The 24,071-nt window shown below is 38.4% G+C and overlaps 1 protein-coding gene across 2 annotated transcripts in view; it reads left to right on the top strand.

The window, feature by feature from the left end:
• lrp5 (LDL receptor related protein 5) overlaps nucleotides 1-24,071 on the top strand; it is a 115,904-nt gene that overhangs the window by 35,403 nt on the left and 56,430 nt on the right. For both annotated transcript variants that reach the window (XM_018093450.2, XM_002941643.5), the window contains 2 exons: nucleotides 12,797-13,193; nucleotides 16,235-16,406. In XM_018093450.2, coding sequence (XP_017948939.1) covers nucleotides 12,797-13,193; nucleotides 16,235-16,406 — 569 coding nt within the window. The remainder of the gene's footprint in view (nucleotides 1-12,796; nucleotides 13,194-16,234; nucleotides 16,407-24,071) is intronic.

The following is a 24,071-nucleotide window of genomic DNA, read 5'->3' as shown; positions in this document are numbered from 1 at the left end:
CACCCACCTCAGGAGTCAATTAGGCCTTGCACTTTACAGACATAAAGCACATCATCTACTATTCCTTCCACTATTCAAAGCTGTATGTTCTTCTGGCCCCACACTTTAACATTTTTCATTGGGTTTCATCAGTGTCTAAATGTACTGTATATGAACTTCAGAGGGTGTGTGGGTCCACCTACATAACATATTTTCTGATCAACCACTTCTGCATTTTTGTGTGAATAATTACTTGGGGTATTGGAGAGTTCCAAATCTATAGCAAGGTAATTGTTTTTCCACATGTTTCCTTTTTGCAAGCTAAGGAGACTGGACAAACAGTCAGTTGCAAAAGAATCTTGACCCCAAATTCCTAAAACGTTTATATTAAGAAGATTGTTACACAACAGGAGGATTATAAGATGATTTGAGTTAGTCATGGGCAGATTATTACACAACAGGAGGGTTATGGGATGATTTCAGTAAATTGTGGGCAGATTATTACACAACAGGAGGGTTATGGGATGATTTCAGTAAGTCGTGGTCAAAATGAAGTGAACAGCCTCATTATGTGGAAGAAAAACTCTAAGCAAAACCTGTAACACTCTATATACTTTTGCGTATTTGTTTCCACTAAACAAATATAAGAAAACTTCCACTAAAGTACAACAAAACTATAATATGATTTTGGGGTTATTTTATATCTTTACCTTTTTTATTTCATCTAATTTTGTTCAGTCACTGATGTTACCATGTAATATGGTAGCTTTACAAGAATTTTTCAATTTCTCATGATATAGATTCTTTAAGTGTCTCCCAGAGATTTGTATATTGTGTTAGAATTGCCTACTTGCTGCATTTACTTTGAAAACACAGTTCTTTTTACTTTTTTAACAAAGGAGTTAATGATCTTTTACAAAAAGCAGGCAGCGATAAAGAACCCAAAAGAACCTGCCTTTCTGCAGAAAGCATTAAGGTCATAGGAAGGCGAAAACCCTATTAATACGCTGTCTGCGAGTTGTAAACATTTGCTTTAGAAACCATCCTGCTAATTTCCATGCCTGCCCCATCAGGACTCTTTCATTAAGGGCATGGGCAACTCATTTACAAATGAACAAGTCTATTGTGGGATGGAAAAGGTTTCCAACCATTTGTCAGTCTGTATAATTGCTCCAAAGCAGTGCTTTTAACTTTCTCCCTTGTCTGTGGCTGCCCTCTTAGAATTTATGGGCACAGAAGAGCATGTCAAAGTGGCAAGGGTTTTTTGTGCCTTGTACAATTTATGCATACCTTTGTGGGACCAAGTGGGTTTGCCTTCTTTGTTTCCAACTTCTAAAATGGAAAAGGGAATGACATTTTGAAATAAGCCTTGCGTTCAACATTTTTCTTGTAGCCTGATATTTTTTGTTATGAAGATTTGCCCACAGAACATTTTAGGTCTCACTTTTTATAAATATATTCAGACAGATTCTTGTATAAATTAACTTATATTGGGGGATAGGAGAGCCTTTATTATAATGGATTACAAGTCGCTGGAGCAGGTAGAGAGCAGTCTAGGCAGAAAATAACAAGGCACTGGCAGTATCAAGGAAAAGAGACAGACAGGTAGGCAGGTGCACCTGTGGGGTCAGGCTTGGAGCTGGTTTTGAGCACGCAATTAAGATTTTTTTTTATTTTACCAAGTCTTCAGCCAGTGGCTTCAGGAAACTAGTCAGCAGGTCAAGTTGTAGGTTAAGGGTGCAGATATTGGGTCCAGGTTTTAGAATCTGAACCTGTGCTGGACTACTTTTTATATGTACTGTACTTAGTACACACCTTGAAGAGAAAGTTCACAAATTAGTTCTTTAAAATGAAATGTCTTGAAAGCTATCCACACATACTATTGGTCTTGTATCTGTATCCCTTTACTTTGTAAATCATTGCGGAAACAGATGGTGCTGTATAAATAATATTAGTGGATCCCTTTCTGTTTTGGCCTCCTATGCACTGGGCCAAATATGGCTGATTTGATCACTGGCACAGGTCTGTGGAGACCCATGAGGTGAGGACTGGTGGAGTCCTTTTCCAACATGATTTTGAAACTTGTCTGATAGATATCTGACAGACCTTTCTGAGGGCCCCATGCATGGGCCAATAAACTGCTGACTTGGTCTGGAGGAGCGAAATATCAGCCTGCGTATGTCCACCTTAACTGTTTGGGGCTCACCTCACAACAGGCCACTGTAGACTTAGTTCACTGCCTCTGTAAAATAGGTAGGGGATTTATTATATGAAAAGCTTGGGACTTGGGGTTTTCCAGGTACGGGTTCTTCTGTAATTTGGATCACCATACCTTAAGGCAGGGATCCCCACTTGTGATCGGGATCTTACTCGTGAGCCACAGTCAAATGTAAAAAGTCTTGGAGAGGAACACAAGCATCATAAGAGTTCATGGAGGTGCCAAATAAGGGCTGTGATTGGCTGTTAGGCAGCCTATATGCTCATCAGCTTACAGGAGGATTTATTTGGTAGTAAATCTTGTTTTTATTTAACCAAAACTTACCACCAAGTCAGGAATTCAAAAATAACTACCTGGTTTGGGGGCACTCAGAGCAACATCCAAGGGGTTGATGAGCAGCATGTTGCCTCCGAGCCACTGGTTCGGGATCACTGCCTTAAGGCTATGATAAAAGATCTAGGTCTAGGTTTTTTTTTTTGTTGTTTTTTTTATAAATAGAACTGTATGGGAAATGGCTGCCATATTTTGAAGGTTTCTGTAAAATTGATCCGATACCTGTATATCCTAACTGCACAGCCTGCAATTCCATGTAGCTAGCGAATCCAATTTTTCTAATCACTGCTCAGCATGTCATGTATGTGGACTTTTACAAATATTTCCTGAAAAATGCCTAATTCAATAATAAGGAGAAAAAAGCTTGAAATAAATGCAAATACAACTTCTCCTGTAAATATTGGCAGTTTGGCTTTATACTATATTGTTTAATTTCTTTTCCAGACATGCAGAATCTCGCCAAACAGGTCCATTTCCAACACTAACATTTAAAATCAAGCTTTCCATAACCCATTCAACCACACAAATACAGATAGTCTCTCATTATTTCACACTTCTTAACAGTTGCAATTTCTTTCTCAGTGGTCTTCCTACTACCAGGCTCTCCTTTTTATACAGCCCCTAACATCTAAAAAAGTTACCCCCGGACCAAAGAAAAGTCGATGATACTTCATTCCATACTTTTTCTTTACTTTTCCAGGCCTCTTTCCTTGATCTTTTAAAATAGCATTCCAGAATGTGAATGTGTAGATCCAAATGTGCATTCCTTAATTGTTCCCTATGGGAAACATATGGGAAAGATGAGCTCACATGGACACAACAGCAGGTACTTGCTCAGTCCAGCAGAAGCCTGGCAATATTTAGTGGTGGACAAAGATAATAATAACTTCATATTACATTCTTACTAGTAGTTTTGTTGCAAATGCTATTGCACTTTCTGCACTAGAAGAGCTGAATATGGGGGATCAGATAGGTAATGAAAAAGCATTGGGCAAAATTCTAAACTGCATGCAAAGACAATTTTATGATAGATGTAAAAAGTTTCATTTTTGGTGTCAGTATCTGTTTAAGGGCTCTGGCACACGGGGAGATTAGTCGCCCGCGACAAATCTCCCTTGTCACGGGCGACTAATCTCCCCGAAATGCCACCCCACCGACGCAAATGTTAGTCGCCGGTGGGATGGCATACGCGGCGCCAAAATTGCAGAAGGTTCCTCTCAAGGCAACTTCCACGATTTCGGGGAAATCACGGCGCTGCGTATGCCATCCCACCGTCGATTAACATTTGCGTCGGCGGGATGGCATTTCGGGGAGATTAGTCGCCCGTGACAAATCTCCCTTGTCTAATCTCCCCATGTGCCAAATCTCTAAAGGTGGGGTGCTTATTCCATTCTATTGTAAAGACTTGCTCTTACTATAGGAAAATATCCATGCGATATGGCTCCCTTACACTGAGCACAAGCACTACACTCTTTACACCGCATATGGCAAATATACACACAAGTAAGTACATGGTGCAGTCTTATGTACCTTAACCAGGATCCTGTGCCTACCTTTTGGTAAAAAAAAAAAAAAAAAAGTATTGATGTAGTGGTGTAATGTTACTGGACAAGGCCACTCCACAAGAATGTATGGGTCCCCACACACTTGTTTTCAACCTCCCCTGTCCACACCCTACCACTGCCTGTTTTCCTGCCCACCCGCTTGCAATGGATGCAAGAAGCAGGGTAGGTTATCATATGGCAGACCCAATTACTATCTGGGCTCCCCCATGGTTGCAAGCTCTGTTGTATTGTAGTTATTTGTAGTTACACCAGTGATAATAGCATTATGTAATAAAAAGTCCTAATAACAGTCCTAATAACCTGTAGCACTTACTGGTCTAGTCATCTGTTTAATAGCAAACACGTTATTTGTTGTTATGGGTTACTGTGTCTAGGCAAACTGTGCTGTTTATTACATATGGGGGTATCAGTTCTTGGAATTACTTTGGCTGAAAAATTCCTGATTTTGTTTTGGGTTTTTTTATGGTTTTCTATATAATTCTTTTTGAGGTATGTTTATGCTGCCGTACATGGCTGTGAATGCTATATTTTAGTATTCCTTTAGCTTTCATTGTATTATTATTCTGTTTTAAGAATGTGGTTTTCATCTCATCAGATACTGAAAATGTTTCAGACAAAGAATGCAGGGAGTGCTGGTTCCTTAAGTTGGAATAATATACTCGTTTAATGTACTGCACTTGGAAAAATATGGCAAATCTGTACCGCAGGTGTTTGTACTGTGTGTGAGGGGAATGATAATTGTGAAATACTCCCTTGCTTGGAAGAACCCCATCACTTGTATAATGGGACCTTGGGTTTTCAGGATAATGGGTCTTTCCATAATTTGCATCTCCATAACTTCAAGACTGCTAAAAAATAATTTAAACATCAATTAAACCCAATAGGATTGTTTTGCCTCCAGTGAGGATTAATTATATCTTAGTTGGGATCAAGTACAAGGTACTGTTTTATTATAACAGAGAAAAGGGAAATGATTTTAAAAAAAATTGAATTATTTATTTAAAATGGAATCTATGAAAGATGGCATTCCCATAATTTGGAGATTTTTGGGGATAATGGATCTCATACCTGTACAGAAACAGGTTACACCGTGCAAACACTTTCTCTGGCTTCCCCTGCTCTTTATGTTTACCACTAGTTTAATAATTTATTCATAAAACAAGAAAAAGGAGACATGCTATCTAATTTCCGTGTGACCACAAACAAGTGCAGCTGTACTGTCACAACATGAAGGGGTGACCGAAGTTTTTAGTAAGGCTGAGGGCACGCAGAGCATTGGCTCCACTGCTCTAAGCCTGTGTTTTTTCAGGCTGAGAGAAGGTCAGTGAGGGACAGAGTTCCAGACAACCAGATTGCATTTTCAGTTTGTTCTGGAAAGCAGCAAAATAGGAAGTCTGATAAATCAAAAGACATAAAAAAATGAAGGTCATTTAAAAAGTTGGCGGTGCTGCCCTTCACACTGGACATTGGGGTGGGCAAGCTGAATCCTTACACCTGCTGTCTGCACACAGTGGTGCATTGTGTGTGTTATTTTTTTCTTGAAGTCATGAACTGAGGGGATTTAATTTCACTGCAGTACCTCATTTGGATGAACTACCAGGAAATTTTTCAACATTTTTTTATTTTAGGGGCATTGCCTGAAGGGAACATTCAATTACTGTGGTTGTATATAATTGTATATTTTATATATAGTTAACAATGTGCCCCCTATTGTAAAATATAAGGATATTATAAGGCTAATGCCACTTCACACTTTAATGACAGATGAGATTAATCAGACCTCAAACCTTAGCAGATACTTGTGTTGTGGGACCTATTTTCAAAAAAGATACCCGGACCAGAATGTTGATATTTGAATATAACGGTCCAAGACCAAGGGCTATCTATCATTCTTATCTATTGTAGAAAGAGAGCTTTTTTTCTTGTAATTCTGCATGATCACAATGTATGATTCTGCTTAAAAGAAATAAAATTAAATTTTTTCATAGAAGCAAGCATAGAAAATATATCAAAAACTCGTTTTGTTATATGGGTGGGAAATCCCCTAGTTTCTCAAGCATTCCAATACCAAATCTGTATTGTTTTATGGAAATTCCTGGCTTGCATACATCAAAAAGCATGATAATAATGAGTGAAGTTTGTCATACTTCTCCAAACCACCTAAAGCTTTGCTAGCAGTTTTTATAGAAGTCCTAAAAATTAAGTAAAAGCTGCACTTCATATCATCTTTTCTCTGACATGTCTTTAGGTACAAAGATGAAAAGTAGCATAAATATAAATGCGAGGGGTCTTCTGATCAATTTGGTGCCCAGTATGCTTAGTATTATAAAACTATGTGGCATGTGCTAATCCCAAAATGAAAATAGTGCTCCAATTGGTCCTCATATTTGTATGCTGCAGACACAAGACTGTGCTTTTCATGGCTTCTTTTAAAGGAGAAGGCAAGGCATTTTATAAATGTTACCATTGCATAGTGCTAGTACAGGTATCGGACCCCTTATCCAGAAACCCATTATCCAGAAAGCTCCGAATTACGGAAAGCCTGTCTCCCATAGACTCCATTTTAATCAAGTAATTCAGATTTTTAAAATTAATTTCCTTTTTCTCTGTAAAAATAAAACAGTACCTTGTATTTGATCCTAACTAATATATACTTAATCCTTATTGGATGCAAAACAATCCTATTGGATTTAATACATGTTTTATTGGTTTTTCAGTAGACTTAAGGTATGGAGATCCAAATTATGGAAAGACCCCTTATACGGAATACCCTTGGTCCCGAGCATTCTGGATAATGGGTCCTATACCTGTATAGGTAAAGAAAAACGCTACACTTTGGGCTCAATTATAGTAAGAGAAACTTATAAAATCTTACTGTAAAGTTTCAGCGTTATGTAAAGAATGGCGCGGCCATCTTTGAAGTTGTATGCCCGCTTCCTCCCTCCCCCAGCCTAGGCGCGCGTCCTTCTCTGCGCATGCGCTTACTTCCCCCCCCCAGCCTAGGCACGCGTCCGTGTAGGCGCACCGCGTAACAGATCCCAGCAGCGCAGGCACGGCCGGAGGGTGACGAGGGGGAGCGCGCCCACTGCTGTACCACATTGCGCATGTGCCGCCTCATTCTTCAAGTCCTCAAGTCTGCAAAGTAGCGATGCATCCTGGGAACTTTATTTACACAGCTCGGCGTTTTTTTGTGCGGTTTGCCTGCAGTACATCTAAATCTCCTCTTTCCTTATTCAGCTCTTTTGATCTTGTAACAGTGTCTGAAGATTCTCAGCTTTCTCAGCCTCTCCACTTACTACTTGCTCACTGGATCCTAGGCCCTCATCACTACCAAAACAGTGTGCCCATGCCCTAACACCAGCTCTAACTCCTATATTCAAATCCTCTCTGACTTCTGGTACTTTCCTCTCTCTATACAAACAAGCCTGTGTCAAGGCCATTTTTAAAAAGGCTACACTGCACCCATCCCCTAGCCGCTAAACTGCTGGAAAGCCTTGTCTTTTCTCATGTCACTAAATTCCTCTGCACCCATAATTTGCTGGACCCTATGCAGTATAAAACAGAGCTCATGCCCAATCCTAGCCCTTCTCCTCCTTTCACCATTACTATTGATGGCATGACCATTAACCTTGTTAATTCAGCACGCTTCCTTGGGGTTATCTTTGACCAGTCTCTCTTTCTCTAACCATATTAATAACACTGCGAAAACCTGCTGCAGTTTCCTCCACAATATCGCCAAGGTAAGCCCTTCTTTCACAAGTTACTGCCAAAACACTAATCCATGCCCTTATCCTTTCCTGCTTAGATTACCACAATCTCCTATTAACAGGCCTCTCATATTCCCACCTCTCTCCCCTGCAATCAGTCTTAAACTCTGCTGCTAGAATCCTCCTGCTCTCTTCTTCTCCTAAGAAGGAACCTGTTCAGCCCCAAGTAATCTCTCTAGCATGGCTGCCTGTTTAGCAAAGGATAGCATACAAAATCCTTCTGCTAACGTTCAAAGCCCTTCAATCCTCTACTCCTCACTACATTTCTTCACTGGTCTTCCTGTATGTTCCTGGTCATCTCCTCCTCTCCTCTCCTCTCCTCTCCGAGCCTCCGTATTTTTACACCATCCACACCCACTGTTCTTTCTTGTCTTGAACCTTTCTATCTCACTGCTCCTTAACTCTGGAACTCTATCCCTGAATTCCTCCATAGGGATCAATTACTCTCTTTAAGAAAAAATTTAAGATGCTACCTTCTGGAGCACTAAAACATTTTTTTGTCTAGTCCTGCGCTTAAGGGCAAATGCCTATACCTGGTGCACTCTTGTGCCTGTATGTTTCCTGACCCCTTAGATTGTAAACTCTAAGGGGCAGAGACCTCTTCCTACTGTGTCTCATACCACATGGCACTTAATCCCTGTGTATTTATACTTATTTATTGTATTTATTATAATGCTTGTTCTCCCTGTGTGTAATTGTGTATATTGTAAGATTGTACAGTGCTGCTTATCCTTGTATTACTTTATATATAAATTATACATACATACATCCTTTCGGTATTTTACCTTTCACTATACTGTCCATACGGCAGTTCTTCAGTAGGCCATTGAGGTAAATACCCTGACATTTTGCAGGACATGTTGACTTAAGGGCTGTTGCAGGTTTCCTGATTGTTGTTGGAGCATATTTTAAAGGTAAAATATTTAATTCCATAAGAAGGAAATATATAAGCTTCTGTTGAATAAATGCTGTAATAATGTCTTGTATCAAGATCATAGAAACAATCCAAAGAACTAACTGCTGTATTATACTTCAGTGACATTATTTAAACCATTTAATTAAAAATCTGAATAATGGGAAGAACCCAAAAAGTTGGTCTAATGAAAATGTTTGTGACAATGCTAATGACCCCCTCATGGTGGTTATTACTGGTAGATCCCTATATACCTTTTCTGGGGGAGAGGGTGACATACAGCCTTGGTTACAAATAAGCCCTCAGTGTTGAGTTACAAATTAGCCCTCAGTGTTTTGTGTGCCTTTTGTTTTTTCCCTTTTTGTTCTTTTCTTTGATATTTTGCTAAATAAAGCAATTGTAATCATCTGCCGATGTATTTAAAACCAAAGTGCATTTTCCCAGTACTCCCTTTTTCTAAAACCAGGGAAAGCAATTTTGTAAATGTTGCCTTTGATCGACCATTTGCTGCTTGACAAACAATTAATCCTCGCACTTCCCCCATTATGTTTGATGTCTTGTGACATAAATACTGATCCAAACTTTGTCCTTTCCTGAGATTTTCCAGTACTTATGTCGTAGTAAACAAATTGTTTTTTGCAGATTTGTACAGTGAAACTTACAAGTTTTAGGCCTGTTTCCTTTCCCTTTCAGAATGTAATTTATAATTAGCAAGTTTTTGGTTTTGGTTGTTGTTTCCCTTTTACATACTGCTTTATAGCCGCTTGGACCACCATCCAGTAGAAAAGCAAAAGGGCAAACATCAATAATCTGTCAACATTAATGCAATAAAGGAATATCTACACACAACTATTGCTATTGGTTGGTAGCTCAAGCAGTTGAGTGATGCATAGATAGTGCTAAACATGTTTCACTTACTAAAGCAATGGTAATTTTTTTTTTAATGTGTAAACATTGCAAATATGCTTATATAAATTCATAATTCTCAAATGCCTTCTAATATGTTTTACTTTTAGAATAAGTAAACTATAACATGAAATCCTCTTAAATGTCAAACCATTTGGGAGCTTGTTTTCTTCCCTGACACATGAGAACCTTGAGATACCAAGTCTGACTTCTTACCCCACTGTAATGTTAAAGGAGATCTAAAGCTTATAAAAGAAGTAGGCTAGAAACTCTAAGCATTATGTTTGGGCGTCCTGTACTAGTCCAAAGCAACCACAACAGGGAAGATTTGGGCCTTAGAATATGCCCTAAGTAGCTCCCCATCTTCTCTTCTGCACATGCTCTGAGCTTAGGGACCGACTCACAATATACTGTACATATAGAATGTAGAAGTCAAAATATACAGCTGATTACCAGTTAATGCAGATAATTTCTACATGGCAGTTTAGAAACCAGTGTCATTGGCATCTGAATGTAATAATCAGTCCTGTGGCATCAGTTTCAGACATGCAAACCTAATTTTTTGCTTGATAATTTGCGATGACCCCTAAGCTAAACTTCTTAGCAGCTGCCCAGAGCACACTAAGCATTACTGTTATAGAGATGCTGAACCCTTAGTTTGGTGAAGTAAATTCAGTTTATAAAATACAGCATTACTACTGATATTTGTTTTTAGGGTTTAGTTCCCCTTTATATGGCATATCATTAGGGGGCTGATTCTTACCATGGCACATGTTAAGCCTGTACCTGGACCCTGATCTTTTTGTGTTATGATACAAAGTCTGGCCTCTCATCCAACTTTAAGGTTAAAGACCTTAAAACTAATTTATTAAAGAAGTAGGATATGAATGCTGTATATTATGTTTTTGGGTTCTGTACTATCCCAAGGCAACAGCCCTTTAGTAACAAAAATCTGTGCCTCTGAAGATGCTCCTAGTAGTTCCCCATTTTCTTTTCTTTTCTGGAACCAATGCATTGTGCACCAGAATTTAATAATCAATCGTGCAGCATCATCTATGAGACAGACCTCACTTTCTGCTAGATGCAATGACCCCAAAGCTTAGCTTCTCAACAGTTGCCCAGAGCACACTGAGCATGTGCTGGGTCACTAACACCTCTATCAAAATACAAGATGGTCACCCACTGTGTGCAACTTTGAAGGCCTGGCTCTAAACTAATCTAAAACAACTGGACTTCTTATTTTTCTGGAAAACGTTTCACTGCTCATTTTAGTGGCTTCTTCAGTTCCAGAACCACTCGAATGAGTGGTGAAAAGTTTTAAAGAAAACTAGGAAAAGTCCAGTTGTTTTAGACTTAATTCTACTAGATACTTTTTAGGGTTTAGTTTTTTAAGTTGTCTTAAATTGGGGCTAGAGGGGTCTTTATGCCCTTACTATTTCTTGTATTCTGTAAGGAGAGAAACGGAGGAACTTAAAAGTATCCGAATGCCAAGATTGGCGCTCATAGAACCAACTATATGGACAGACAGATTTCCCAGTTTTGGAATGACTGCTTTGCTACCATTGAATGTATTGACCCTTGGCAGATGCAAAGCTGGAAATTACAGGGCCCCACCTCCTTCATACTTTCATCCAATATTTGATCTTCAGTCTGTGGGTAGCAGATAATTCACAGGATAGAAATGCCCACACTAACACCGGTCTTGTTAAAACATTGCTATTATACTTCAGGTGCATTCCATTAGTTCTCTCAAACATGTAACTTGGGATAGGGCATTTGTTGATAGATATTCACATAGGAGAAAAAGTAACATTATTTTTTTTCCTTTAGTTTATAAAATAGCTAAAGCAACTTTATAACTTTAGTTACGTTAGTTTTCAAAGGGCCATTGTGTCCACTAACAGTTTAAACATATTTTCCTTGTACAGTGATATAATGTCTAGACACAACCTCCCCCTCTCCTGAGATATGTAAGTAGCGGGAGTATTATTTTCAGCAATGTTGTTTAAATACGACAAGTTGTTGAAGGATTTTTTTCATTTGTTTTTTCTTTTACATATTGCATATCTGAATCGGCTGTATCCTGTAATGCTTTTACGGAATAAACTCGGTATTATTTGAAGTAATGAGAAAAGAAATAGGGCCTCTTATTATGTCATTAATGTTATGTTTTGGTATGAGATTATTATATTTCATTTTTGGCACTAATAGTTTTGTGGGTCTACTGTAGATGTGTATATTTACATAACTTATAGCAATGCATAATAAACATTACCATTAGACATTACCCTTACCTAAAGGACCAGTAAAATCTGGAAATGAAAGTACTTTTTTTTTTTCCCCCCCCCAGAAAACGTAATAGTTTTATGTAGAAAAAAAAACATGTCATTTTTCTGGTAGGGCTTTTGGGGAAATCACTAAATACTTATCTAAAGCAGTGATACCCAACCAGTGGTTCGTGAGCGACATGTTGCTCCCCGACCCCTAGGATGTTGCTCCCAGTGGCCTCAAAGCAGGTGCTTATTTTTGAATTCCTTGCTTGGAGGCAGGTTTTAGTTGCATAAAAACCAGATGTACTGCCAAGCAGAGCCTCCTGTTGGCTGCCAGTCCACATAGGGGATACCAAATAGCCAATTACAGCTCTTATTTGGTACCCCCGGAACTTTTTCATGCTTGTGTTGCTCCCCAACTCTTTTTACATTTGAGTGTGGCTTGCGGGTAAAAAAGGTGGGGATCCCTGATCTAAAGCAATACAATAGACCAAGGGAGGTTCATTTTAAACAACACATACAGTGGTGAAACTACAAGTTGTGCAATTACATCTGTACCAGTACCTCCTTGAGGCCCACTGGAGCCTTGTTCCCATGCAAATCCAGTGTGTAAATTGCGTTTGGGGGCGTGGGGCCCAGCTACACTTCCTGCATGGGTCTGCTTACTCTATTGTTATGTCACTGTAAAGAATAAATATTAGTTAACTAAATAGCTAAATTTGCTAGTGCCTATTGCCTACCATAAGTTACCAGAGAAAGCATTAGATTACAGAGCAGGGCTAAAAGTAGCTAATATGCTCTCTGCTGTAAGTAAGCCTTTTTTTTTGCAATTTTCTTTGTTATAGGAGCTGATGATGTCCTACTGCTCGCACGAAGGACTGACCTTCGGAGGATCTCATTAGACATGCCAGATTTCACAGACATTGTCCTGCAAATTGATGACATCAGGCATGCAATTGCCATCGATTATGACCCGGTCGAAGGATATATTTATTGGACAGATGATGAAGTTAAGGCTATCCGCCGTGCATATCTGGATGGATCAGGAGCCCAAACCCTTGTTACAACTGAAGTACAGCACCCTGATGGCATAGCAGTTGACTGGGTAGCTCGTAATCTTTACTGGACTGACACAGGAACAGATCGTATAGAAGTTACTCGGCTAAATGGCACATCAAGGAAAATTTTAATATCTGAAAACCTGGATGAACCAAGAGCTATTGTTTTACACCCCCTGACCGGGTAAGTATAATAGTTTTAGTATATATCACTATAATCTTTTTTATGTTTTACAATTTTTTTTATTGTAAACAAGCATATCTACTTACTTACAATGCAAAGATCAGTTTGCCCTTTGTAGAGTGAAAAAAGTGGGGGTTGGAACTATCAGGATATCACAAAAGATGGGGTGGTCATACAGGCATCCATGTGGACAGGCCAGTTTCCAAATAACTGCTTTGCTCTTATTGCATACAATGATTCTTTTGGAGAAGCCTCAACAAAGATGGAAGTTACAGGACCACTGCCCCCTTCATTGATTGAGATGCCAAAACTAATAATGTGGGTTCTAAGTCATATTTACAGCAGTATATTCCCCGATACCTTAAAACATATTTACAATTGCTCCAGATTATTTGCTGAAGTTTATTGCAGGTGTTTTGTAGCCCAAGAAATATTCAGCTCGGTGGACATTCAACAAAATGCTTAAAATTTCCCCCTATTTAATTTAATATCATACCTGCAGATAAGCTAACTGTTCAAAAATACGGATTACCACATCCTTTGCTGGTCCAGACGTTTGCCATTGAAATTAATTGGGGGCCATTCTGAGCAATTTGGCACCCACTGAACTGGATAGGACTTGGTAACAAATAGCCTTCATAGTGGAGAGATCAGGATGTTGCAATTTATATCCAATTAGAGCTGTTTCGTGGCAGTGGAAGCATTTTTTAATGGGTTGTTATTCTGTGACTGTGTTTATTTGTTCTTAAACACGTTTCCTGGCATGATTCATCAGTGTTAAATGCTTTGCTGCACCACTTGATTTACTGGATTTCTAGCAACTGTGTGTATTGAAAGTTCATGTTCCATGCACAACAGCATTTGATTAAATTTTAGTTTTTGCCTGAGGTGGCTGCAATCACCTCTGTGTGAATGGCATGGAAGTTTTGTTCAGCCAGTTACAGCATATGCTGGGTAACAGATCATGCAACTAGTGTTAGCTGGGGTACCTGGGGCCCTGCCAGAGAACCTGATCTCAATGGTCCCCTCGAATACTTGCATGCATTAGGTGGTGGTGCCGTGGCACCATTAAATAAAAAGTATTTAGGAGCCCTATGGGGACTGCGTAGGCTTGTTGATGCGGTCCCCAAACCTATGGGCGCCTATACACGCCATTCCAATTGAATTAGTCTGATATCGCCCACCTGTAGGTCGGGATATCAGGAGAAGATCCACTCGCTTAGTGACCTCGCCAAGCAAGCAGATCTTTTTGTATATGCCGAGCTTTAGGATGGGTTTCATCTAGAATGGGTTCAGATCAGAATATTGAATATATATTAGGATTCAAGTTGTTAAGTGGACACAACTGTTTGTACCAGTCTACATTATGTGGTCCCTTCTGCCCTGAACACAGTAGGGCTCATAAATATCTGCAAGTTCAATAAGAAAAGTGCAATTTTAAATACAGTCAATTTGTTTTTTTCCCCTATAAGGCAGTGTTTTTGCCCCAGAATTCCAGAGTCTCTTGTGGCCACAAGTGGGACTTGCACCTGGTACAACTGTGGTCAAAATGAACACACTTCCTCTCACACTTTGCTGTAAATCAGACACAGTTGCGCTAAAAGTTTTTCGATTCTGGTTAGTGCATGATTCTTTAGATTCAAGTGCATTGCCAGAGCTGTCAACCTCCCGCCATATTTCATCGGGAGTAACCCGATTTTGGTAGCTCTTCCCTGGTCTCCCGTGCCCAACAGCATTTTCCTGATTTTTAGCAAATCCCCCGGAGTCCCAATGTAAAATCTGTGGGAATAAATTTTTGGCATTGGCGTGGCTTTTGCGCATGCATGTGACAAATAAAGTTTTTAGTGACACACTGGCACACGCTGCAATATCCCCCTTTACCAAGGAGCAGTAAATTGTCAGCTCTGTGTTGCTTCTATGGACGATGGTAACCCTAGGGCTACCACTTGGTCCACAGGTAGCAGTAGCTCCAGGGTACCTCTGCATCAATAGGTGTAACTGTGCTTGATTTGAAATTGGAAGCAGGAAGAGTTGAGCAGAACTATTCGGAAATGCAAAGAGACGCAAGTAGCTTTTAATTAATGGGGCTTTATGCGCAACTGACTTTAAGGAAATTTACACAAACTGTGCTTGCAGTCCGGTTTTCCGGTTAAGGGATCTTCATACCTTAATGCTAATAAAAATCATTTAAACATTAAATAAGCCCAATATGATTGTTTTACCATTAGTAAGGATTGATTGCATCTTAGTTAAGATCAAGTAGAAAGTACAGGTATCTGATTACTCTTGGCCATATAGGGCAGCAGTTCTCAACCTGTGGGTCGCAACCCCTTTGGGGGTCGATCGGTAAACATATTTCCGATCTTAGGAATAATTTTATGGTTGGGGGTCACCACAACATGAGGAACTGTATTAAAGTGTTGCGGTATTAAGAAGGTTGAGAACCTTCCTAGTGAGTCTTCGGACTTGCAAAGATGTTTCATAACTTCTAGAAAGTACAATATGTTTATCAAATCTGCATGCTGTTTCACTTTTAAGGCTTTTGTAGTAGGTCATTCATATGAATTGTCCAAGGATCAAGATGGTTGGGGATATTTTTAAGGCAAGCACAACCAGGATATTTGTGTTGAGCATTCCTATAGATGAGCACAAATGTGTAAAAGCCTGAAGTTTATATTGTTTAATAAGACTCTTCTGCACCCATTTTTGTGCCTAGTGCTGCACCTACTTCCCCTCATACCTTTTGAAGTATATTCAAAATTATTATTTTATTTTTTTTGAATGATAGTGTCCCTTTAATTTAGCTTGTACTGTAGTGTTGGCACTGCTGTGCACTGTTCGATATGCTTTATTTTTACTTTTTATTTATGTATTAATTAATTTTCCATTTAAAATGTGTATTAAAGGGATTCCAGCACATCCCTAACACATTTCTAAATTATTGTTGTAAGTATTTCTCTTTGGAGAAAGCCTGCTGTTAAGCATTTCTCAAGTTTTTTTTTATGTCATATTGGTCTAAATCAGAGTATTTTTTTTTATAGGTACATGTATTGGACAGACTGGGGTGAAAATCCAAAAATTGAGTCTGCTTATCTGGATGGGTCAGAAAGGATGGTTCTTGTAAATTCATCATTGGGGTGGCCCAATGGATTAGCACTGGACCTTCAAGATGGCAAACTTTACTGGGGAGATGCTAAGACGGATAAAATTGAGGTAAGTTAAATAGCTTCCATTAGTATACTTACCCCTATACCACTGAAGGGGGAGGGAGATAGATATGAATGATGAGCAACTTCATGTTTGGTCCCTGCAAGGTAGGTAATTATCAGTGCACAGATAAAGGGCAAGGGCACATGGGGTATTTTTATGTTGCATTTTTTAAAAACATGGGTTCAAGCATAAATACACGCAGCTGATGATGTGCGTTTTTCAGCCAAATGTAGCGAGGTATGGTGGGCCAGCATCATCACGTAACATAATGACACCACAAAAGCTTTGCTGCTAATATATATGGGCACAAGCTACCTCACAAGAGTTTTGCCCCCATTTTGTAAATACGCAGCATATTTCAGCTTAGTGTATCTGCTACCATATAGATCCTGTATTGATCCATGAAATGGAGTTTTGTAGGTGTATTGGTGTTTTGGCAGAAAAATGGATATGATGGGGTAGCCTGGCAGCTTATATATAATATATATAATATATAATATTTTCTAGGGGTGGTGGTTGGGATAATGAAAGGTGCAAGTTTTAGTTGTCAAATGGAGAAAAGCAAAACATTACCTGCGTGAAACTGTTAGAAAATTCTTAAATGAGAAAGGGACTTTCCTTCAGTTTCAGATTTTTCCCTGTAGATATATTTATTAATTAAAACATTAGACCCCATTCATTGAACTTGAACTAAAGGAGGCATACTGCCCCGTGGGGGGCTCTTTTAAAACGCAATGTACAAAATTTCCATGCAATCTGCAATGTTTTACCCAGAATGCAGTGTTATTTCCCACAATTCCAGAGTAATTGCATGTACACCTACAAGATAGCACACAAAAGGGAAAGGTTTTTCTCTGAACTAATATGCTATGCTTTTGCCTTTTATCAAGTTTTTGTCAGTTCCTATTAGTAATTTTTTATAATTAATATTCCTCTGTTATTATGCATTTTTGTCTTAGAGTTATTAAGTTCAGGGGTCCATGGTCCTGCAGTTCCCCAGTCTGAAAAAAAAAACTATTTATCAATAGCATAACAGGAGGTCCATGAAAACCTTTTTTTTTGCTGGACCCAAACTCCTGTGTGACAACTAGTTTCTTAATCCCCCTCCTTGTATTAGCCTGTATTTGTTATCTGCAACAGGTGGGATTGTGTGTGGGTCCTTTCAGTTGGCAATTCTCATCTTAACCTTGTTTTTTACTAATATAAAACTAATAATTTGTTGATCCTGTGCCCCCCCCTCAAAGCTGTGGCACAGTCCTTGTTCCCCCTGTATTACATACCCAATTTTAATGTACTTCAGATTGCCAACCTGTGGCCCACTCTGTGTCTGTAAGTGGAATTCTGGAAGTTCTATATTAGCCCAGCTGAATCCGTGCTTAAAAAAAGGGAAGCATCATTTCTCAGAATTGGCTACAGACTGGGTATTCTTGGGGCCAGATTCATCAAAGTATGAGTTCGAATCTCAAAATGGGTAAAATTCGGATTAGATAACATCATTTCTGTTGATTTTCCATTTTTTGTCACAAAAATGCTAACAAAAAAATCGCAATAGCCACGATAATATCGTATTGGCGATCCAAAAGTTCCGTATCCGAACGATCACAAACGGCAGGAAAAACTTTCTGACTTCAGTGCATGATTTTGGAAGCCTCCCATAGGACTCAATAGCACTCTGCAGCTCCAACCTGGCCCAAGGAAAGTCACGATACCGAAGCTTGAATGAATCCGACACTTTCGTACTCGTTGTGACAAATACGATTTTGTTGCATAAATTTTCCCGCAACGAAAAAGTTGCGCAAATTAATGAAAAAATTGCAGAAAATAGGCACAGTTCTATAAATTAGAAAATATACTATTTTTTTGTATTCGGACTCAATCATACTTTGATAAATGTGCCCCTAGGTGTTATCCATAATGTATGTATTATATAAAATGTTATTTTAATAACATTTTCAAAACAGATATTTTTTTTTTATGCCTTTGCCAAACCTTTTCGCTGGTGCCCCTGTGATGCTGGGGGTCCAGGGCAAATACCCTTTCTGCCTTACCCTAAAAGGGTTCTCCTTGGTTTGTGCATACTGACTCAGCATTGTTTGCTCACCAGTCAATTTCTTTTGCTCTTGATTGATGCACATCTAAGAATACATGGAGGCACCTCTCTGAATATCTAACCTCTCTTATAGTTGCTGTTATTATGCCTGACCCAACCTGTGTGTTTTATGTTGTTTATTATGGGATGTATAATCAGTCTGCATTTTGAGTCTTTCCCCCATATGCAATAAAAAGCACTATGTTTGCCCAGGAGCAGTAACCCATAGCAACCAATAAGATGTTTACTGCTCGTCTGTTTAAAGTCACATGCTTCCTGGTTGCTATGGGTTACTGCTCTTAGTGCCTTATATTGCATTACTCCATATTTTATTTTTTAGATGTTTTCATTAATATGTCTGCTTGCTGTTTATTAAAACTTTATTAGCCAAGTGATTAAACCAGAGAAATATATTCGAGTAAAAGGAAAACTATGTCAGTATATATATATATATATATATATATATATATATATATATATATGTGTGTGTGTGTGTGTGTGTGTATGTGTAAGATTTCATGTGGAGAAGCCAGCGGTTATACTTACTCCCAGACAGAAAACCTTCCCATCTGCAGTATTAAACTGGAACACAAAGGGCCCAGTCACTGCATATGCCGTCTATGGGCCATTTGGCAAGACTTGTCAAACGTTTGCGTGACAGAAGCCTATAGGGCTTTCTTCTGCAAATTTGGCACCCTGTGGCAACATTGTTCCCTGCTTCTAAATGCTTGTTTGTCTCTTTGGCAGCCAGTTGGAAAAATGAGCCCATTTCTTCAACATATGGTTTTACACTTTGTGAGGGAAGATTTATAGACCCATACCTTAACTGGCAGAGATTCATATGCACTCAAGCTCCATGTGTGAGAAATACGGAGGAAAATCAGACATAGGATCGGGTTTACGCTGTGAGACACTTTCATAGGCAAACTGTAGATTAGTGAGGATTACATGAATCCAGCTGAGAGAGAAGCAAAGAAGTAGTGATACCCACGTGCACAGTGCCCTTAATGGACTTTGTCTTGTGCGTAAAAAGCATTTTCTTTAGTCCCTTGTAATATGAATATGGTTAAAATATTTTTTACATTTGGCATCTCTCTGGCATCCTTTTGTTTGTTTATAAACCATTCATACAAATATTTATAGATCACAATTTAAGCAGAAACTAAGGAAATGACGCATAATTACATGAGTTATGGTTACCTGTCTTTATTTTGCAAACACCATGTAAAATTATAGCAAATCCAGGGGGGAAGAAAAAGTGTGATGTTACATAGTCTTCCCCCAGTGGTTGTGTTTCCAGCTCTTCTTGGAGTTTCAACCGTTAGTTAGGGTTCATACGTTTAAATAAGTTTAAGTTTAAATATATATAGGCAAACACTTTCATTATGAAAATATCCAGGGCAGAAAATATATTTTTACCCCACATCTTCTCATAATTTGCCTTGTTTGACTTTTAGCTGTATCTAATACAATTAGGAATTCTCCCCAAATCTCACCCTAGCTATCCTTTAATACTGAGCCCACTTATCTAGAAGATGTTAAATCTGGAAGGTGATCTGCCAACAGTAAGGATAGGCAGGTACAGAAAGTATATATAATTTTGTAGTAAAGATGAATAAGGGGACTTCAGATGTGCCCTCTATGGAATAAAATGGCTCTGTTAAATCTTGTGCCCAAAGTTTGGCTTTTTGAGAGTGCAATAGTGCCGAGTTGCCCCTGAATCAAGAAATATTATTTCTCCACTACATGTGTTTCACCATTTTATTGCACATTGTAGAGGTTCTGCTCATAGAACAATAAGGAATCCTATTGCAACTAAAAGATGGATTTTCTGAGAAAAGGTTGTTTAGTTACTCAGCTGTATTGTGTATAGCAGCTTATCAGATTTGATGGATAATTAACAATTTAGTAGTTTGCTGTTTGCTGTAAACATGCAATATACAATATACAACATACAATATAAGCAGGCAACAGTACTGCCATGTGTTTCGTACTCTTTCCCGAGCTGGCAGAAAATTGCTTCAGTGCAGGAATCTTATGTATGTCTCGCGGACTTCCTCTGCAAACAGTGCCAAATTCAAAGTAAATAATTCCCTAATTTCATTATGAAGTTCCCTACTGTGGGAAAATCGAGCTTATTGCAGTCTTGAATCAGCGCCTGCTTTTTACTTTACAAAAAAAAAAGCATAATGGAGACCCAACAAGAATTCATTAACACCCCCTCTCTGCTGCCATCTGTACACTTCACTAGCAAAAATCCAGCTTGGGTTTGACAAGCACTTTCTTTTTCTATTCACAGCTCTTCAAAGCCCTATCCCTTAAATGGCTTTCAGTGTTATTCCTCCCCCTTTTCTAAAGTTTTACTACTTCAGAGTTCTCTGGTAAAACAGCGTTAAAATTACACCCACCTTCCCTACGCCCCCATACTACACTGAACTAATAGCAGTGGCACACTTAATCCTTTTCGGTGCAGCACTTTATACATCTTTTGGTGGAAAAAGCAATTGAATTAGTATTTTTCTCCGACGAAGCAACAAGAAGGGAACAAGTAATGCTACACTTTTTTTTATCACTTAATATCCCCCACTCGTATATCAAATATAATTGAAGATGTAGGCAGAGAAATAATATTCGGCTGCATAGGTTTCTACACAATGATCAAACTCTGTTTTCCAAAATTTAATTATAGAGTTTTGTAGCAGATTAAACTGAAAATGGACGCACAAATCAAGTTTAACCCACTGTCTCAGAGCCTAGCTTCTTGTTGATTCAGAGGAAGGCCAAACAGAAAAAAAAACATGAAGCTATGTCAGACTTGTCCCTGGTTTAACATGGTAATATTAGTAACTATGCTGGATCTAGTTATGTGGAACAATTCAGAACATATTGCAAATGTAATACAATACATGGGTGATAATGACCAAATATTTAATTCATTTAATGTTTATTTTAAAAAGCAACATACAGTGGCTCAAAAAAGATGCTTATTTTCAAGAAAATGCATAGATTCAGTGCATAAGATTCGGATTTTTGGTTTTAGCTAAAAAAAACTGAAAACAAGGTTGTAATGCAAAATTATATTAAATCATTACTGTCCTCACTGTATACCTTAAAAAGAGCAGGGTTATAGTTAAGTTTAACTTAAGCTTTTTATAAGCTAATTTTTGCGTAGTTTATACAGGTGACTACTATTTGGTACTAAGAAATAACTTTAAGTCAATAAAAAAAATATTAAATAAACCCAAAAGGATTGATTTGCCAATGTTTCACTATGCAGCTTAGTTACAGTCAAATACAAGGTACAGGTATGGAACCTGTTATCCAGAATGCTTGGGACCTGGGGTTTTCCAGATAAGGGGTCTTTCCATAATTTTCAGCGCTGCGGAATATGTTGGCGCTTTATAAATAAATGTTAATAATAATAATAATTTGGATCTCCGTACCTTAAGTCTTCATAAAACGATTTAACCATTAGTTAAACCCAATACAAATTAATTATATTTTAGTTGGGATCGAGTACAATGTACTGTTTTATTATTACAAAGACAATTATTACAGAGAGAATTATTTTATTAAAACGGAGTCTATGGGAGATGGCCTTCCCTTAATTCTGTGCTTTCTGGATATTGGATTTCTGGATAATGGTTTCCATACCTGTACTATTTCATTATTATGTAGAAAAAGGAAATCTTTTTATTTCTTTTTAATGTAATTCTTTACTTGAAATAGATTTTCTGGAAGCTGGTCTTGCTGGAATTTGGAGCTTTCTGGATATGAGATTTCCATATAAGAGACTCCATGCTTAATCCAAATTATTAAATATATGTGAGCTTTCATAATTTTTCCCACTTCTTTGTCAACCTTATTTTCCTGCTTTAAAATATGAATGGTTTTTGACCCTCTAAATGTTCATGTTGTTGTATTGGGAATAGGGACCATTTTTATTATAAGCTGGAATCGCACTGCAAGCAGATGTTCAAGAAAAGCAACAGAACAGACAATAAATGCTTAACCTTGGCTGTGCTATACTGGTCGGCTTCTTTAATCTCTGCTTTCATTATCCTGAAAAATGAGCGAATTAGTAGCGCTTGGCTTTGTGAGACTCAAAGAATAAATAAAAAATCTTACTGCTCCTATTTATTGTCAGACGCAAATAGCTCAGTGTTACTGTCACTCCATGACTAGAAGAAGACCAGGAGAGCCCCTGCTTGTATAAACCTTTGTATACAGGTATGGGACCCCTTATCCGGAAACCCGTTATCCAGAAAGTTCCAAATTACTGAAAAGCCATCTCCCATAAACTCCATTATAAGCAAATAATTCTAATTTTTAAAATGATTTCCATTTTCTCTGTAATAATAAAACAGTACCTTGTACATGATCACAACTAAGATATAATAATTCTAAAACTATAAAAAATAATGAAATGATTGAAAGTCTTGATTTTATGATCAAAAGCATGCAAGTAAAAACCCTGTTTATGAAAATGTATGCATTTTGGTTGCTCAACGTTTTTAGGATTATTAGAGAGATTGGCCTGGTAGTTCAGGTTGTTCTACTGCCAAAACTGCTATGTTTCAGTAAAGTTTCATCCTACGAAATTGGTTCTCGACATGGAAAACACACATAGTGAAATCATAGGTGTCAGAACCATGGGGGCCAGAGGACTTAAAACATAGTTAAGGACTGGAATGGGTGGGGCATTCACAACGAATCTTGGGGGTGCTGAGCCCTTGAAGTGGTGGCCCCGGACACCCTAGTGCAACACTGTATAGATTTCCTAGGTAAATTAAAGGAACTGCAAAATGTGGAAAAACAAGCTTGGAATTGCATTTTGTGAAAACATTTTGGGGAAAACTGTCTGGCAGTGAAAGGATTAAGAAAAAATGGTGCTTTCAAAATGTTGTTTACTTCCTTTTGTGTTCAAAGCACATTTAACTATTTCCATTCATGGTTTTTAATCAGTTTCAGCGCTGTGCTGCTGGTGTACACATATTAAATATCCCATAGTGGAATCTGGCGGCTCTGGGGCTGTCAGTCTGTGGCGCTTACACGCAAGCATGCCTTCTGACAGCAGCCTTTCCAGGGGTGGATGGGCGAGGGAAAGCTAAACAATACCAGCTGCTATTATTCCAACCCTCTTGCGCCATATTAGCATCAAAGGGTATTACTCAATCTTTAGTCAAAGCACATTTCAAGCAGTAAATGCCCTGTTGTTAATAGCTCTCACTTTGCTCTTGCTAAAGCCAGTTTTCAACATGAAAACAAAACCTCTCATAAAAGGAGTTAGACTGCATATTTTAGCTACCTCCTGCCTGAGCTGTAACATTTAGAAGCCACCCTTTCAGAAGCAAGCGTATTAGGGGAAGCTTGCTGAAATCTTCTAATCTGTATTTATGTATAAAAATATGAATTATAACCAACCGCACAGAGTGGGCTTGCAGAAGAAACTGAAAGACTGGATTTGGGACAGAATGAATGGCATTTTCCCATTCAGTGCCTACATTAGCAGGGACATTCCTGCAGTGTTATGCAAGAGGGTAGTTAAGCAAACTTTTTAGCAACTCTCTGGTTTGGTA

The sequence above is a fragment of the Xenopus tropicalis genome, chromosome 4 (genome assembly GCF_000004195.4).
Source record: "Xenopus tropicalis strain Nigerian chromosome 4, UCB_Xtro_10.0, whole genome shotgun sequence".
NCBI classification, from domain to species: Eukaryota; Metazoa; Chordata; class Amphibia; order Anura; family Pipidae; genus Xenopus; species Xenopus tropicalis.
The sequence above is the reverse complement of the archived record's forward strand: the minus strand, read 5'-3'. Positions and strand labels throughout refer to the sequence as shown.